This window comes from Bubalus kerabau, chromosome 8, assembly GCF_029407905.1.
Source record: "Bubalus kerabau isolate K-KA32 ecotype Philippines breed swamp buffalo chromosome 8, PCC_UOA_SB_1v2, whole genome shotgun sequence".
Lineage (NCBI taxonomy): Eukaryota > Metazoa > Chordata > Mammalia > Artiodactyla > Bovidae > Bubalus > Bubalus kerabau.
Window position 1 is genome coordinate 110,929,620 of NC_073631.1, and position 17,178 is coordinate 110,946,797.

The window sequence follows — 17,178 nt, forward strand, 5'->3', positions numbered from 1 at the left end:
TATTTGAATGAGATCCTTGCTGGGTACAATAATCTGGGCTGTAGGTTATTTTCTTTCATCACTCTAAGTATGTCTTTCCATTCCCTCCTGGCTTGAAGAGTTTCTATTGAAAGATCAGCTGTTATCCTTATGGGAATTCACTTGTGTGTTATTTGTTGTTTTTCCCTTGCTGCTTTTAATATTTGTTCTTTGTGTTTGATCTTTGTTAATTTGATTAATATGTGTCTTGGGGTGTTTCACCTTGGGTTTATCCTGTTTGGGGCTCTCTGGGTTTCTTGGACTTGAGTGATTATTTCCTTTTCCATTTTAGGGAAGTTTTCAACTATTATCTCCTCAAGTATTTTCTCATGGTCTTTCTTTTTGTCTTCTTCTTCTGGGACCCCTATGATTCGAATGTTGTAGTGTTTAATATTGTCCTAGAGGTCCCTGAAATTGTCCTCATTTCTTTTAATTCATTTTTCATTTTTCCTCTAATATGAAATTTATAGTTAGGTTCTCAATTTCTATACTTGAACTAACCTTGGATTCTGATTTTTATTTTATTGAACCAATAGAACAATTTGGAGAGATTTGCAATCTTTACAAAATGATCATTCCATAAACAAAGTATGTAAATCTCCCCATTTGTACATCATCCTTGAGCCCAAATTTTTGGATATTTACTTATTTGTAATAGTAGACCATCTATAAATATTTATTTTTAATATATGCAAATATGTTTTCAATAATTATATTTTATTTTCCATTTTAAATCCTAGCCCTTCTATTTTTTCTTTTTGTCTTAATGTCAGATGGTTCCTGAATCAACATTAAAAAGAAGTGGTTTAAATAAAGCATGTTAAAATCATTTCCTAACTCAAAGGGAAAGCTTTTAAAGTTTTATTATCAATAATAATGTTTTTGTATGTTTTTCTGGGGTAAACAAGTTTCCTGCTGTATAAAGTGTACTTATTTCATAGGGAATAAGCACACCATGCATTTTCCTCTTTTAGCAGATTGCTCACCTTATCCTGACTTTGTAGCATCCTTTGTATGCCCACCTGTGCTTAGGTCTTATATCAGTATTGCCACTACAGTCACTGTAGGCATAAACCCTTTTTTTCGTTATTTTATTATCAGTCTTTTTTGGTTTGGGGTGTTCATGTATGCTTGTGTGCATTTATGTGTAGGTGTGAGTGTTCTAAGAAGTTCATAAGTAGATTTTCTGTTTTTGATCTGATATGATCATCTTTGTCTTTTGCTCGATGAATATAATTCATTTACATTTGGTACATTAATGGATATACATAGACTTATTTATATCAGCATATTTTGTGTTTCTGAATATCAACAATATTTTTGCTTCTCTTTTTCTATTTTCTTGCCTTTTACCTTCCTTTTGATTGATAATGCTTTAGTGTTTCATTTGTTGGCATGGTAATTTGAAAATAATAGAGTCTACATCATTTTCTATTGATGGTAATCTATAAGTGCTAACATCAACATTAATAATTTATTGTAATGAATTTAAAATCTTTCAGTATTATGAAAGCCTCTTGAAAAAGGTAGTATTCTTCATGTTCAAATACATCTCTTCATTTATTTTTAAAATTTTACTTTTATAATTTTAAGCATCAAAATCACTTTATAGCTCATAAGTTATTAAATATAAGGTCATATTTTATTATAATGTTTGTTCAATATTACTTACATGTGTTTGATTAACTCTGAATTCACTTCTGAGCTTATTAAGGAAGAATTTTTATTAGAATACTAAAGAGATATAGAAGGAAATGGCAACCCACTCCAGTGTTGTTGCCTGAAGAATCCCAGAGACAGCAGAGCCTGGTGGGCTGCCGTCTGTAGGGTTGCACAGAGTCGGACACGATTGAAGCGACTTAGCAGCAAAGAGATATATGCCCCAAACGTTTATAATTTACATAGGATAAATCTCTTCTTTTGTTCTCATTCCTTCAGGAGAGTTACTGCGGTTGTTGTCACGTTCTTGACTGAGAGCCTCTCTGCCTCTTGGTGTATATTTAATACCTCTTGTCTTCAGATCTTGTGCTGCTGATAAGAAATCTGCTGTCAGTGAAATTGTTGTTCCTGTGTAGATACTTTTCTTTTACCTTTAATTTTTTTTAATATTTCCTTTTGATCTCGGAACATTTAAATATTGAAATACTGTAAGAAAACTTTTAAGGAGGCAAATAAAATTATAGTTTTTATTAAATATTAAAACTTAAAAAAAAAACTAACAGTAATTTGTAGGTAGCCCTAGGAAATTATTAAAAAAAAAAAAAACATGAAAACAATGGTCAAATATTTGTGTTTGTTTATATTCATTAAGAATTTATATTTAATCTATCTTAATCTCAAATTTTTGATATTAAGATTAATTTTATCTTCAATTATCAGAAGTTCTTCAATGTCGTTATGGGTACATTTACCTTTACTCTACTCTTTCAGAATACATTTTTATCATGTTGGAGATTAAGTAAGGTCTTTCTACAATCTGGAATATTTTTGGTAAACCTCTTCTAATACCGCTTCTTCAGTTCAGTTCAGTCACTTAGTCGTGTCTGACTCTTTGCAACCCCGTGGACTGCAGTATGCCAGGCCTCCCTATCCAGTCACCAGACAGGTCAAGCCAACATCCAGAATTCTGTGCGTGTAAAGTATATTCTGCTCCTTTTGGTAGTGAGTGTACATCAGAAGTGCAGACTATCTTTTTTAGAACTGCTCCTGAGCTACGGAGTGGGGGATGGAATCAGGGCAAGTTAAAATGCTACAGATGTCTCCATTGATTTTCAGGTTGATGGTTTGTTTTCCATATTAAGCATGTGTGCTGCTGCTATAGCTTTTGATTAGATTCCAGAAGTCCAAAGAAGCTTCTTTTGACAGGGGTTTCCATATTGTATGTTGCTTTTCTACAGAGAAGTACTTTTTTGATTTTTCTATTCCATCTTTTAACCCATGTCCCTCCAGGGAGTTAATAATTTCCTGATTTTACTCAGACATTTTAGCAAATTGTCTGTAAAGATATTCAATTTTTCACTTAATGACAGGTGTCAATCCCTTACTTTTTCTTAAAGCAGAACTTTTACATTTATATATAGGAATATGTGCTGCTCATGGATCAAATTTTTCAGTACAGTTGAGTGATTAAGGAAAAAGTGTGTGGAAAAAGTCTAATGAACGTCAGTAGCTATATTGTCTGTCAAAATGCATGGAAATTAGAACTTTTAATTCCCATTAGCCTCTTCCCAATATATACACTGTTACGTATTTAGTTCAGTCTTGTTCTAGGTCCCAGAGGACACTTCCAGAATTCTTTGTACAGTGTGTCTGCTTATTTTTGTAAATGTATTGCTACTTTCCTTGATCTGTATTTTTACAGTGTGAATTTTCTTTCTAGGATCACTTGTTCCCTGTTTGAAATGAAATCTTGGAATTTCCTTCAGTAAGAATAGTTGAATCCAGACGATCTCAGCTCAAGACGAGTTTTGTGTGCATGCTAAGTCACTTCAGTGGTTTCTGCCTCTTAGCTGTTTTTAAAGAAGAGTGTGGTGTAGGGTATGTAGTCTCTCATCTTGCCAGAAACTGAAATCTAAATCTCAATGTTTGTAAACTATATCCTTCAAATTTGAACACTTGACTTTTAACTTCCCATTTCACAACTGGGGAAAATGGTTTTCTTATGATTTCTTGTATTTCACCTCCCATAACAGCTGATTTTTGTTGGCTTTTGTAATATTCATTTTACATTGTTAAGATCTGTACTGTTCACATTCTGTTTAGTCAGTATCATTACCACAATTTTGACCATTCTTCCCCTACTAAAATGAATTTAATGCTGCATGATAGTTCTCTAGTCACAATTCATGCATATATCTGCAATATACAACTGACTGAAAAAGATTTTTTTCCAAGATATATGTTAGGGTCATATTTTATGAATTTATATATGCATCAAAATTATATATATGTATGTGTATCTCTGAATGTATATATAGTGACTGTATTTTACTGTCAGTTCAGTTCAGTTCAGTTGCTCAGTCGTGTCCAACTCTTTGTGACCCCAGGAATCACAACACACTAGGCCTCCCTGCCCATCACCAACTCCCGGAGTTCACTCAAACTCACATCCATCGAGTTGGTGATGCCATCCAGCCATCTCATTCTCTGTCGTCCCCTTCTCTTCCTGCCCCCAATCTCTCCCAGCATCAGTAAAATGCATTATTTTACTGTAATAATATATTAATAATATAAATAGTAATTTTATATATTATGCATAATATATATGGGGCTTCCCAGTGGGGTGCTAGTTGTAAAGAACCCACCTACCAATGCAGGAGATGTAAAAAATGCAGGTTTCATCCCTGAGTTGAGAAGACAAATCACCCAGATGAGGGCATGGTAACCTAGTATTCTTGCCTGGAGAATCCCGTGGACAGGAGAGCCTGGTGGGCTACAGTTCATAGGGTCACAAAGAGTCAGACACGACTGAAGCGACTTAACACACACACATACACACACACACACTGATACATGTAAATGTGTTGTTGTTGTTGTTCAGTCACATATGCTATCCAACTACGTGCAACCCCATGACTACAGCATGGCAGTCTTCCCTCCTCACTGTCTCCTGGTTGTTCAAACGCATGTCCATTGAGTGATGATTCCATCCAACCATCTCATCCTCTCTCACCCCCTTCTCCTCCTGACCTCAATCTTTCCCAGCACGGTCTTTTCTAATGAGTGAGCTCTTCACATCAGGTGGCCAAAATATTGGAGTTTCAGCTTCAGCATCAGTCCCTCCAAGGAATATTCAGGGTTGATTTCCTTTAGGATTGACTAATTTGATCTTGCTATCCAAGGGACTCTCAAGAGTCTTCTCCAACACCATGGTTCAAAAGCATCAGTTTTTCAGTGCTCAGACTTCCTTATGATCCAACTCTCACATCCATACATGACTACTGGAAAAACCATAGTTTGGACAATACGGACATTTGTCAGCAAAGTGATGTCTCTGCTTTTTAATATACTGTCTAGGTTGGTCATAGTTTTCCCTCCAAGGAGGAATTATCTTTTAATTTCATGGCTGCAGGCACTGTTCAACCAAGATCTGGAAGCTTTTGGTTCATGTACTTTTGAAGCCTGTGCACAGTGATTTTGGAGCCCCAGAAAATAAAATCTGCCACTGTTTCCATTTTCCCCCATCTATCACCATCAAGTGATCGGACAGGTGCCATGATCTTTGTTTTTTGAATCCTGAATTTTAAGCAAGCTTTTTCACTCTCCTCTTTCACTTTCATCAAAAGGCTCTGTATTCCTCTTTGCTTTCTGCCATTAGGGTAGTATCATCTGCATATTTGAGATTATTGATATTTCTCCCAGCAATCTTGATTCCAGGTTATGATTCATCCAGCCTGGCATTTCGCAGATGTACTCTGCATATAAGTTAAATAAGCTGGGTGACAATATACAGCCTTGACAAACTCCTTTCCCAATTTTGAACCAACCTGTTTTCCCATGTCCAGTTTTAACTGTTGCTTCTTGACCTGAAAGCAGGTTCCTCAGGAGGCAGGTAAGATGGTCTGGTATTCCCATCTCATGAAGACTTTTCCACAGTTTGTTGTGATCCACACAGTCAAAGGCTTTAGCATAGTCAATGAAGCAGGAATAGATTTTTTCTGGAATTCTCTTGCTTTTTTATGATCCAATGGATATTGTTAATTTGATCTCTGGCTACTCTGCCTTTTGGAAATCCAGCTTATAGATCTGGAAGATTTTGGCTCATGTACTTTTGAAGCCGAGTTTGAGCTTTACTTTGTTAGCATTTGAAATGTGTGCCACTGTGTGATAGTTTGAATATTCTTTGGTGTTGTCTTTCGTTGGGTTTGGAATGAAAACTGATTGTTTCTAGTTCTATGGCTACTGCTGAGTTTTCCAAATATGCTGGCATGTGGAGTGCAGCACTTTCACAGCATCATATTTCAGGATTTTTAACAGCTCAACTATATTTCCTTCACTGCACTAGATTTGTTTATATATATTATACAAATATATAATATATGCAATATAATAATGTTGCAGGAAGAAGGACCCTTCCAAGAGTCTAGGAATAAATTGTCAATATGTGAATATGGTTTTACTTTAGTTTTCAGTGTTCTATAGAAACAATACACTGTCCATTTGGAGAAAATAAGTGATAAACAAAAAATGAATAAAAATTAGTGAAACCTATATAATATATACTAGTATGGTTATAATCCCTAATACTTACCAGTAATAGCAACCCACTCCAGTATTCATGCCTGGAAAATCCCATGGACCAAGGAGTCTGAGGGGCTACAGTCCATGGCGTCGCAGAGTCGGGCATAACTGAGCGACTTCCCTTTCATTTTCACAAAAAAAAACTAAGAAACAAAAAGGCAAAGGAACTTTGAAGAAAAAAACTTCAGGGAGGTAGGGACAACACAAGCTTCCTCTGAATTCACTTCACATAAATAATTCCTATTTTCATTGCTATTCAGCCCTGACCTTCCCATCACACTTCAGTCCTTTGCAGACTGTCACTGGCAATGGAGGGCAACCAAACACAGATCACAGAATTCATCCTGGTGGGATTTCAGCTCAGCAAAAATGTGGAATTGCTCCTCTTTGGTATCTTCTCCCTGTTATATACATTCAACCTGCTGGCAAATGGCATGATCTTGGGACTCATTTGGTTTGACCCCAGGCTGCACTCCCCCATGTACTTCTTCCTTTCCCACTTGGGCCTTATTGACATATTCTATGCTTCCAGCAATTTGCCCAATCTGCTGGCAAATCTAGCAAAACACAAGAAATCCATCTCCTTTGTCCCATGCAATTTGCAGATGCTTCTCATATTGAGTTTTGGTTCTGTGGAGTGCCTCATTTTGTTGGCGATGTCCTATGACAGGTATGTGGCGATCTGCCATCCCCTCCAGTACACGGTCATCATGAACTGGAGAGTGTGCTCCATCCTGGCCATTGCTTGCTGGGTGTGTGGATTTGCCCTGGCCCTGGTCCAAGTAATTCTCTTGTTAAGATTACCCTTCTGTGGGCCCCAGAAGGTGAACCACTTCTTCTGTGAAATTCGCTCTGTCCTCAAATTGGCCTGTGGTGACATCTGGATCAATGAAATATTCCTCTTTGCTGATGGCATTCTTATCTTAGTCGGGCCCCTTTCCCTGATGTTGGTCTCCTATATGCATATTCTCTGGGCCATCCTGAAGATCCAGTCAAAGGAGGGCCGCAAGAAAGCCTTCTCCACCTGTTCCTCCCACCTCTGTGTGGTTGGGTTCTACTTTGGCTTAGCCATGATCGTTTACATGGTTCCCGACAACAGTCAACGAGAAGAACACCTGAAGATCCTTTTCCTGTTTTATACTCTTTTCAACCCATTGCTGAACCCTCTTGTCTACAGTGTAAGGAATGCTCAAGTGAAGGCTGCCTTCCACAGAGTACTGAGGAAGAAGAGGACAACGTGAAGGAGGGTCCAGTTTTGGTTCAGTGCATTCTTTTCCCTTCAGAGATGTGATTGCTGGTGCAAGAAATCTCAAAATTCCCAGGAAGGTGACATGATTTAATGAAGAGCACTAACATCAACATGATGGAAGACTAGGAATCCCTAAGCCTCCATTCCTCCATGGAGACAAGAACATATAGACCTAATTTCCTTTGTGAAAACACTGGAAATCAGAAAATAGGTAGCAAAACCCCAGAAAAACACAATGCCAAGAAGAAACACAGTAAGCATTCAGGCAAGTTTGTCAATATCAGGAGAATATCTCCAACTCCCAACACTCCCTCAAAGGGGGAAAAGAAGAATGGATCATGTAGCCTATTTTTGAGTTTTCAAGGAATGGCTTGAGGATTTGTTAGTTGTCTTGCCTGACTCAGAGCACCGATGGGAATGGCAGTGTGGACTCCTGATTGGGATCTCTGAGAAAGATGGCAAGCACCAAGCTTTCTACAGCTGTATAGGGATATTTTGTATTTTCACAGTTCTCATAAATCTGCACTGGTATCTCATTCTAGTTTTCAAATGAAATTCCTTGATGACATGTAATGTTCAGTTTTTTAGCAGTTGTTTCCTTGCTATCTGTATATCTTCCTTGGTGAGATGTCTCTTTACATCTTTTCCCCATTGTTATGTAATAAACTTTACTTTTTAGAGCAATTCCAGAGTCACTGCAAAATTGAGTGGAAATTGCAGACACCCTGTATAGCACTCTGCGTCCAAACATGTATAGCCTCCCCTGTTATCAATATCCCCCTTCAGAGTGGCACATTGTTATTCACACACCTATATCAGCACATCATCATCACCCAAAGTCCATAATGTACATTTGAACTCACTCATGGTGTTGTATATTCTGTGTGTTTGCATGGGTGTACAGGTATGTACATCCACCATTATATTATCATACACAGTATTTTCACTGCCCTAAACGATTACCTCTTCCTTCTTCCCTTCTTGCAAATCTCTGGCAACTACTCATCACTTAATTCCCTCCAGAAAAGAAGAAAAAAGGTAGTCACTCAATCATGTTCCACTCTTTGTGACTCCATGGACTATAGCCCACTAGGCTCCTCTGTGCATGGAATTCTCCAGGCAAGAATGCTCTAATCTTCCCAGCCTAAGTATCAAAACTGGGTTTCCTGCATTGCAGGCAGATTCTTTACTGTCTGAGACATCAGAGAAGCCCAATTCCCTCCATAGTTTCGGCTTTCCCAAATATCATATGGTAGGAAAAATATGTAATTTTTTTCATATTGGTTCCCTTCACTCAATTCTATGCATCTGTTTCCTCTGTCTTTATTTTTGCTTGATAGTTCATTTCATTTTCATGGAGAATGTATTTCCTTTGTCTGAATGCACCGTGTTTTATTTATCCATTTACCTACCAAACAACATCTTGATTACTTTCAGATTTAAGCAAGTATGAATAAAGTTACTTTAAACATCTCTGTGCAGGTTTTTGTGTTGACATAAATTTCAAATCCTTTGGATACATACCAGGCAGTGCAATTGGTAGATCCTGTTGTTAAGAGGAAGCTTAGTTTTTTGAGAAAATGTGAAAATTTCAAAGTGACTATATGATTTTCTTGAATGAAAATGAATTTTCTTCAGCAATATATGAAAGTTCCTGTTGATTCACACACTAGTCATTATTTGGTGCTGTCAGTTTCCTGGATTTTAGCCATTCTACTAAGTGCATAATGATATTTTATTGTTTCACTTTGTATTTTCCTGATGACAGAGACATGGAGTATCTTTTCATCTGTTATTTACCATCTGTCTGTCTGTCTTTGAAAGATGCCTGTTAGGATTTTTGGCTCATTTTTAAATAGAGTTGCTTGTTTTCTTACTATTTTAAGAGTTCTTTATATATTTTAGAATCAAATTATTGTTGCTATATGCACAAAGATTTTCCTCCATTCTACAGCTTGACTTTTTATATTCTTACCAGTGTCTTTCACAGAGCAAGAATTTGTCTTTTGATCACTATTCGTTTCTATTATCAATTTTTAATTGATGTATAATTTATTTACAATGAGTTTCTATTGTACAGAAAAGTGATTCAGTTACATACATGTATACATATGTACATTCTTTTTTCTATCTTTTCCATTATGGTTTACCACGCAATATTGAATACAGTTCCCTGTGCTATACAGTAAGACCTTGTTGTTTATCCATTCTATATATAATAGTTTTCAACTGCTAATCCCCAAATCCCACTTCATCCTTCCCCCATCCTTCTTCCCCTTGGCAACCATAAATCTTTTTTGTATATCTGAGAGCCTGTTTCTGTTTTGTAGTTTGTTTCATTTGTGCCCTATTTTAGATTCCACATATAAGTGAGACTGTATTGTATTGGTTTTTCTCTTTCTGACTTACTTCACTCAGTATGATAACCTCCAAGTCCATCCGTGTTGCTGCAAATGGCTTTATTTCATTCTGTTTATTGTTCCATATTGCTTTGCCAACAAAAGTCCATCTAGTCAGGGCTATGGTTTTTCCAGCAATCATGTATGGATGTGAGAGTTGGACTGTGAAGAAAGCTGGGCACCGAAGAATTGATGCTTTTGAACTGTGGTGTTGGAGAAGACTCTTGCGAGTCCCTTGGACTGCAAGGAGATCCAACCAGTCCATTCTAAAGGAGATCAGTCCTGGGTGTTCTTTGGAAGGAATGATGCTAAAGCTGAAACTCCAGTACTTTGGCCACCTCATGCGAGGAGTTGACTCCAGTACTTTGGCCACCTCATGTGAAGAGTTGACTCATTGGAAAAGACTCTGATGCTGGGAGGGATTGGAGGTAGGAGGAGAAGGGGATGACAGAGGATAAGATGGCTGGATGGCATCACCGACTCGATGGATGTGAGTTTGAGTGAACTCCAGGAGTTGGTGTTGGACAGGACGCCTGGCGTGCTGCAATTCATGGGGTCACAAAGAGTGGGACACGACTGAGGGACTGAACTGAACTGATACCATGGTATATATGTGCCACATCTTCTTTATCCATTTATCTGTTGATGGATTTAGGTTGTTTCCATGTCCTGGCTATTTTGAGTAGTGCTATTGTTAAAATAGGAGAAGGCAATGGCACCCCACTCCAGTACTCTTGCCTGGAAAATCCCATGGACAGAGGAGCCTGGTGGGCTGCAGTCCATGGGGTCGCTAAGAGTTGGACATGACTGACTTCACTTTCACTTGTAGGGGTGCATGGGTTTTTTAAATTATTGTCTTGTCCAGATACATTCCCAGGAGTCGAATTGCTGGATTAGATGACACTTCTATGGTTAGTTTTCTGAGGAACTTCCATACTGTTTTCCACAGGGCTGTACTAACTTGCATTCTCACCAACACTGTAGCAGCATTCCCTTTTCTCCATACCCTCTCGAGCATTTGTTATTTGTCGACTTTTCAATGATAGCCCTTCCATCTGGTGGGAGGTGGTTCCTCACTGTGGTTTGATTTGCATTTCTCCAGTAATTAGCAATATTGAGCATGTTTTTGTGTGTCCGTTGGCCATCTGTATGTGTTCCTTAGAGAAATGTGTATTTAGGTCTTCTTCCCATTTCTTCATTGCTTTAAAAAAAAAATTCATGTTGAATCGTATGAGTTGTTGTTCCATTTTGGATATGAAACCCTTATAGTCATATCAGTTATAAATATTTTTCCTCCATTCCATATCTCTACATATTGCAACAGTTTTCAAATTTAATTAAATGCATCATAAAAATTTTTTATGATGAAGAGCTTTTGACTTTCAGTTTAGGGTTGTCATTTTGTGTTTAGGAGGAAAGAGGAGTGGATAGCTGTGTATCTCTGTGGTTCACCCTGAAGCAAGGCTTAACACTGAATGTTTAAAACAGTAATCCCAAGATCAAGGCCACAAATAACTCTACTGTGAAGTGCAGAATCATGGTAGACTGAAGGATACTTTTACATCACTTATTATTAACTTACATGAGATTAGTAGTTAAGTCTACATCTGGAAACAAAGAAAAGGTGAATTGATGTGAACTGAAAGGAAATTAGTCTAAATTTACCTATGCGTTTGTGCATGCTATGTCACTTCAGCCATGTCCAACTCTTTGCAACTCCATGGACCATTGCCCACCAGGCTCCTCTGTCCATGGGATTCTCCTGACAAGAATACTGGAGTGGGTTGCTGTGCCATCCTCCATGGGATCTTCCTGACCTAGGGATCGAATCTGGGTCTCTTAAGTCTCCTGCATTGGCAGGCAGGCTCTTCACTACTGTCTCCACCCAGGAAGCCATATATTTGCTGGGAAATAAATCCAAGTAAGAATTATTAGATGGGCCAAATTTCAAGGATCCAGAGTGGGCAACAAATAAAACCAAAATTAAGTGTTCATTGCCTGATAAGAAACACTAAATAAAACAAACATTTTTCCATCCAAAAGAAATGCTTACTAATGATAATGGGTATAAATATTTTCTCTCATTTTTTAGAATATTTTATTTTTGGTTTTTAGAAGTGAGACTAAAATATGTCCAAATGACATTTTAGTTCCCTTTACCCTGCCGGTGATTTGGAGAGCTTTTTTTATTCATGAAAAATAACTTTTATTGTGCTTGGAAATACTCAAATAATTTCCTCAAATTTTTCTTTTGCTCCATCGTATTTTTTAGCTTTATTTTTTCCAGTTTAATTGTGTATAATTGACATATAGCAGCTGCAGTCTATGGGGTCGCACAGAGTCGGACATGACTGAAACGACTTAGCAGCAGCAGCAGCAGCAGTGTTTAAATTTAAAGTATAGAGCATAAAGATTTAACTTTCATACATGTGATTTTATCACAAGTTTAGTAAACATTTAACATTTCATATAGACACAAAATTATAGAAAGAGATTTGTTTTCTGGTGCTGGAAACTCAGCATTTTCTCCCTTTAAAACTTTCATATTTAATATATAACAACAGTGATAATATTTATTCTGTTGTACATCACATCCCTGGTACTTATTAATCTTATAAGTGGAAGTTTATAATTCTTGACTGCCATCGTCCAGTTTCTCTAGTCTCAATCCCACTGTATCTGATAACCACAACCTGATCTCCTTTTCTTTGAGTCTGTTTGATTGTTTGTTTATATAATTGACCGATAACACTATGTTAGTTCCTGCTACACAACATTGATATTTCTATACTTCTCAAACTGATTACCGTGATAAGTCCAGTTAAAATTTATCACTATAAAACTATATTATGTAGGTATTAACTATAAATCCCACACTGTTCATTTCATACTCCAGCTCACTTATTTTGCAATTGAAGTCTGCACTTCCTAATTTCCTTCACCTATTTCTTTTCTGCTCTTCCCCCTTTCCCCCTCTAGCAACCTCCTGTTTGTTCCCTGTATCTGTCTCTAGTTCTGTTTTGTTATATGTTTGTCAATTTTTGATTCCACATATAAGTAAAATCATTACTCTTTGTCCTTCTCTGTTGGATTTATTTCACTAAGCTTAATAACACTGGGTCCATCCATGATGCTGAAATCAGAAGATTTCATTCTTTTACATGGCTAAGTAATATTCTCTCATTCAAACATGTAAATACATAATCACAGATACAACATCTTCTTTATGCATTAATTTATTGATGGAATATCTTAAGGTTGAAATACTTAAGGTTGCTTAAGTATCTTGCCTATTGTAAATAATGCTTCAATGAATATACAGGTGATGTATCTTTTCTAATTAGTCAGTTTTTTTGCGGGGGTGAGAGGAGGGTGGTGAATACCCAGGAGTAGAAGTGCTGGTCAGTTTGTATATTTTCATTTTTAAAATATCTGTTCAGGTCTTCTCACCATTTTTTTTTCATTTGATGTTTCATTTTTTTCATATTGAGTTGAGTGAGCTGATATTTGGGGCTCCCCTGATGCCTCAGCAAGTAAAGAATCTGCCTCAGCAGGTAAAGAATCTGCCTGCAAGAGACACAGGAGATGTGGGTTCAATCCCTACGTTGAGGAGATCCCCTGCAGGAGGAAATGGCAAATGACTCCAATACCCCAGTATTCTTTCTTGAAAAATCCCATGAACAGAGGTTTGGATATTAGTTTCTTACTGGTCATGTTATTTACAAACTTGTTATTCCATTCCATAGCTTTTTTTGTTGTTATTGTTTTGTCCATGATTTCCTTTTCTGTGTGAAAGCTTTTAAGTTTAATTTGGTCTCATTTATTTTTGCTTATATTTCCTTTATATTAGGGGGCATTTCTTAAAGAAAACTATTGCTATGATTTATGCCAGAGTGTATTCTGCCTCTAGTCTCTTCTAGGAGCTTTGTATTTTTAGATCTCCCATTTAATTATTTAGGTCATTTTTAATTTATTTTTGTATATGGTTCTAGACAATAGTCAGATCTGATTCTTTTGCATGTAGCTTTCTGGCTTTCCCACCACCTTTTATAGGTGAAACTGTCTTTTCCCCATTGTATAATCTTGCCTTCTTTGACATAATTAATGGCCCGTATAACTGTGGGTTATTTCTGAGCTTTCTGTTCTGTTCCATGGATGTGTGTGTCTCTTTTTGTGCCACTGCTATGCTATTTTCGTTACTGTAGCTTTGTCGTATAGTTTGAAATCAGGGGCTTTGATACCTACAGCTTTGTTCTTCTTCCTTAAGATTGTCTTAGTTATTGGAATCTTTTGTATTTCCATACTAATTTTAGAGTTATTTCTTCTAGTTCCATGAAAAATTCCATTGGTATTTTGATAGTTATTACATTGAATCTATGGGTTGTCTTAACCAGTATGGGCATTTAATCAATATTTCTTCCAATCCATGATCCAGTATATCTTTCCACCTGCTTGTGTCATCTTCAGTTTCTCATCAGCATCTTACAATTTCACAAGTCTTGATTATAGTCCACTTTGGGTTAATTCTCCTTGGCACCCTCTGTGCTTCCTGGACCAGAAACTGTATTTCCTTTCCCAGGTTCATAAAGTTTTCAGCTATTATATTTGCAAATACTTTTCCTTCACCTTTCTCCTGTCTCCTTCTGGGACCCTCTATAATGCAAATGTTAGTACTCTTAATGCTGTCCCAGTGGTCTCTTATTCTGTTCCCATTTATTTTTGTTCATCTCTTCTCTGTACAGCTTCAGCAATTTCCACTAATCTGTCTTTCATCTTGCTGATCCATTACCTGTGTCATCTAATCTTGATTGTTTCTAAGGCATTTACATCTCAGTTCTTTTTTTTCTTCTAATTGGTTTTTTATATATTTTCTTAAACTCCTTGTTAAGAACTTTAAATTTCTCACTCTATTCATCCAACCATTTCCTAAATTCTTTGAACATCGTACAGTCATCACCTTGAACTGTTTCTTGGGTAGATTGCTTATTTCCACTTCACTGAGTTCTGGAACTTTATCTTGTTCCTTTGTTTGGAACATATTTTCTGTCTCCACATTTTGCCTCTGCAATTTGCTGTTTTTATTACCATGTATTTGGTAGGTTGATAGTGTTTCACAACCTTGGACATGTGGCTTTTCTAGAGGGTGTTCTCTATGTCCAAGCAACACACTAGCCTCTGATCACCAGGGTAGTACTTGGCTATGGCATCACTAGAAAACTTAAACTTTCGGTAAGAGCTTTAAGAAACAATTGTCAGTTTAAAGTGTGCCAAGAAATGACATATGGAAGTCACTTATCAAATATAGTATTGGAAAATTTCCACCATGAAATGAAAAATGACAGTACATTTTTTTCAACTTAGGGAAGAGATTTCTTCTTCATAATTGTAAATCTTCAAAATGAGATCTTCCAGAAAATAAGATCATATTTCAGTAATTACACAAAAATATCTTACCATATTTCCAGTCAGATCAGATCATATCAGTCGCTCAGTCGTGTCCCACTCTTTGTGACCCCATGAATCGCAGCACACAAGGCCTCCCTGTCCGTCACTAATTCCCGGAGTTCATGCAGACTCACATCCATCGAGTCAGTGATACCATCCAGCCATCTCGTCCTCTGTCGTCCCTTCTCCTCCTGCCCCCAATCCCTCCCAGCATCAGAGTCGATTCCTATGAGTCAACTCTTCGCATGAGGTGGCCAAAGTACTGGAGTTTCAGCTTTAGCATCATTCCTTCCAAAGAAATCCCAGGGCTGATCTCCTTCAGAATGGACTGGTTGGATCTCCTTGCAGTCCAAGGGACTCTCAAGAGTCTTCCCCAACACCACAGTTCAAAAGCATCAATTCTTCGGTGCTCAGCCTTCTTCACAGTCCAACTCTCACATCCATACCTGACCACTGGAAAAACCATAGCCTTGACTAGATAAACCTTTGTTGGCAAAGTAATGTCTCTGCTTTTGAATATGCTATCTAGGTTGGTCATAACTTTCCTTCCAAGGAGTAAGTGTCTTTTAATTTCATGGCTGCAGTCACCATCTGTAGTGATTTTGGAGCCCAGAAAAATAAAGCCTGACACTGTTACCACTGTTTCCCCATCTATTTCCCATGAAGTGGGGGGACCGGATGCCATGATCTTCATTTTCTGAATGTTGAGCTTTAAGCCAACTTTTTCACTCTCCACTTTCACCTTCATCAAGAGGCTTTTGAGTTCCTCTTCACTTTCTGCTATAAGGGTGGTGTCATCTGCATATCTGAGGTTATTGATATTTCTCCCAGCAATCTTTTTTTTTTTTTCCCAGAAACAATGTTTAATCTGGGTTTTGTGGTCAAATTGACATATAAAATTGACCATCACAGGCAGTATAGTGTTATTACTGTTGTTCAGTTACTTAGTCGTGTCCAACACTTTACAACATGGACGGCAGCACGCCAGGCCTCCCTGTCCTTCACCATCTCCCAGGTGTGCTCAAACTCATGTCCATTGAGTCAGTGATGGCATCCAACCGTCTGTCCTCTGTTGTCTCCTTCTCCCCCTGCATTTTTTTTTAATTTTATTTTATTTTTAGACTTTACATAACTGTATTAGTTTTGCCAAATATCAAAATGAATCCGCCACAGGTATACATGTGTTCCCCATCCTGAACCCTCCTCCCTCTTCCCTCCCCATTCCATCCGTCTGGGTTGTCCCAGTGCACCAGCCCCAAGCACCCAGTATCGTGCATCGAACCTGGACTGGCACTCGTTTCATACATGATATTTTACATATTTCAATGCCATTCTCCCAAATCTTCCCACCCTCTCCCTCTCTCACAGAGCCCATAAGACTGTTCTATACATCAGTGTCTCTTTTGCTGTCTCGTACACAGGGCTATTGTTACCATCTTTCTAAATTCCATATATATGCATTAGTATACTGTATTGGTGTTTTTCTTTCTGGCTTACTTCACTCTGTATAATAGGCTCCAGTTTCATCCACCTCATTAGAACTGATTCAAATGTATTCTTTTCAATGGCTGAATAATACTCCATTGTGTATATGTACCACAGCTTGCTTATCCATTCATCTACTGATGGACATCTAGGTTGCTTCCATGTCCTGGCTATTATAAACAGTGTTGCGATGAACATTGGGGTACTCGTGTCTCTTTCCCTTCTGGTTTCCTCAGTGTGTATGCCCAGCAGTGGGATTGCTGGATCATAAGGCAGGTCTATTTCCAGTTTTTTAAGGAATCTCCACACTGTTCTCCATAGTGGCTGTACTAGTTTGCATTC

General features: G+C 37.6%; 1 protein-coding gene across 1 annotated transcript; it reads left to right on the plus strand.

Annotated features, from left to right (window-relative positions):
- The first annotated feature begins 6,566 nt into the window (after window positions 1–6,566).
- On the plus strand, window positions 6,567–7,499 carry LOC129658740 (olfactory receptor 2A2-like). Its single transcript, XM_055589587.1, has one exon. It carries the CDS (start codon window positions 6,567–6,569, stop codon window positions 7,497–7,499), a length of 933 nt encoding a protein of 310 aa, XP_055445562.1.
- The last annotated feature ends 9,679 nt before the right edge of the window (window positions 7,500–17,178 follow it).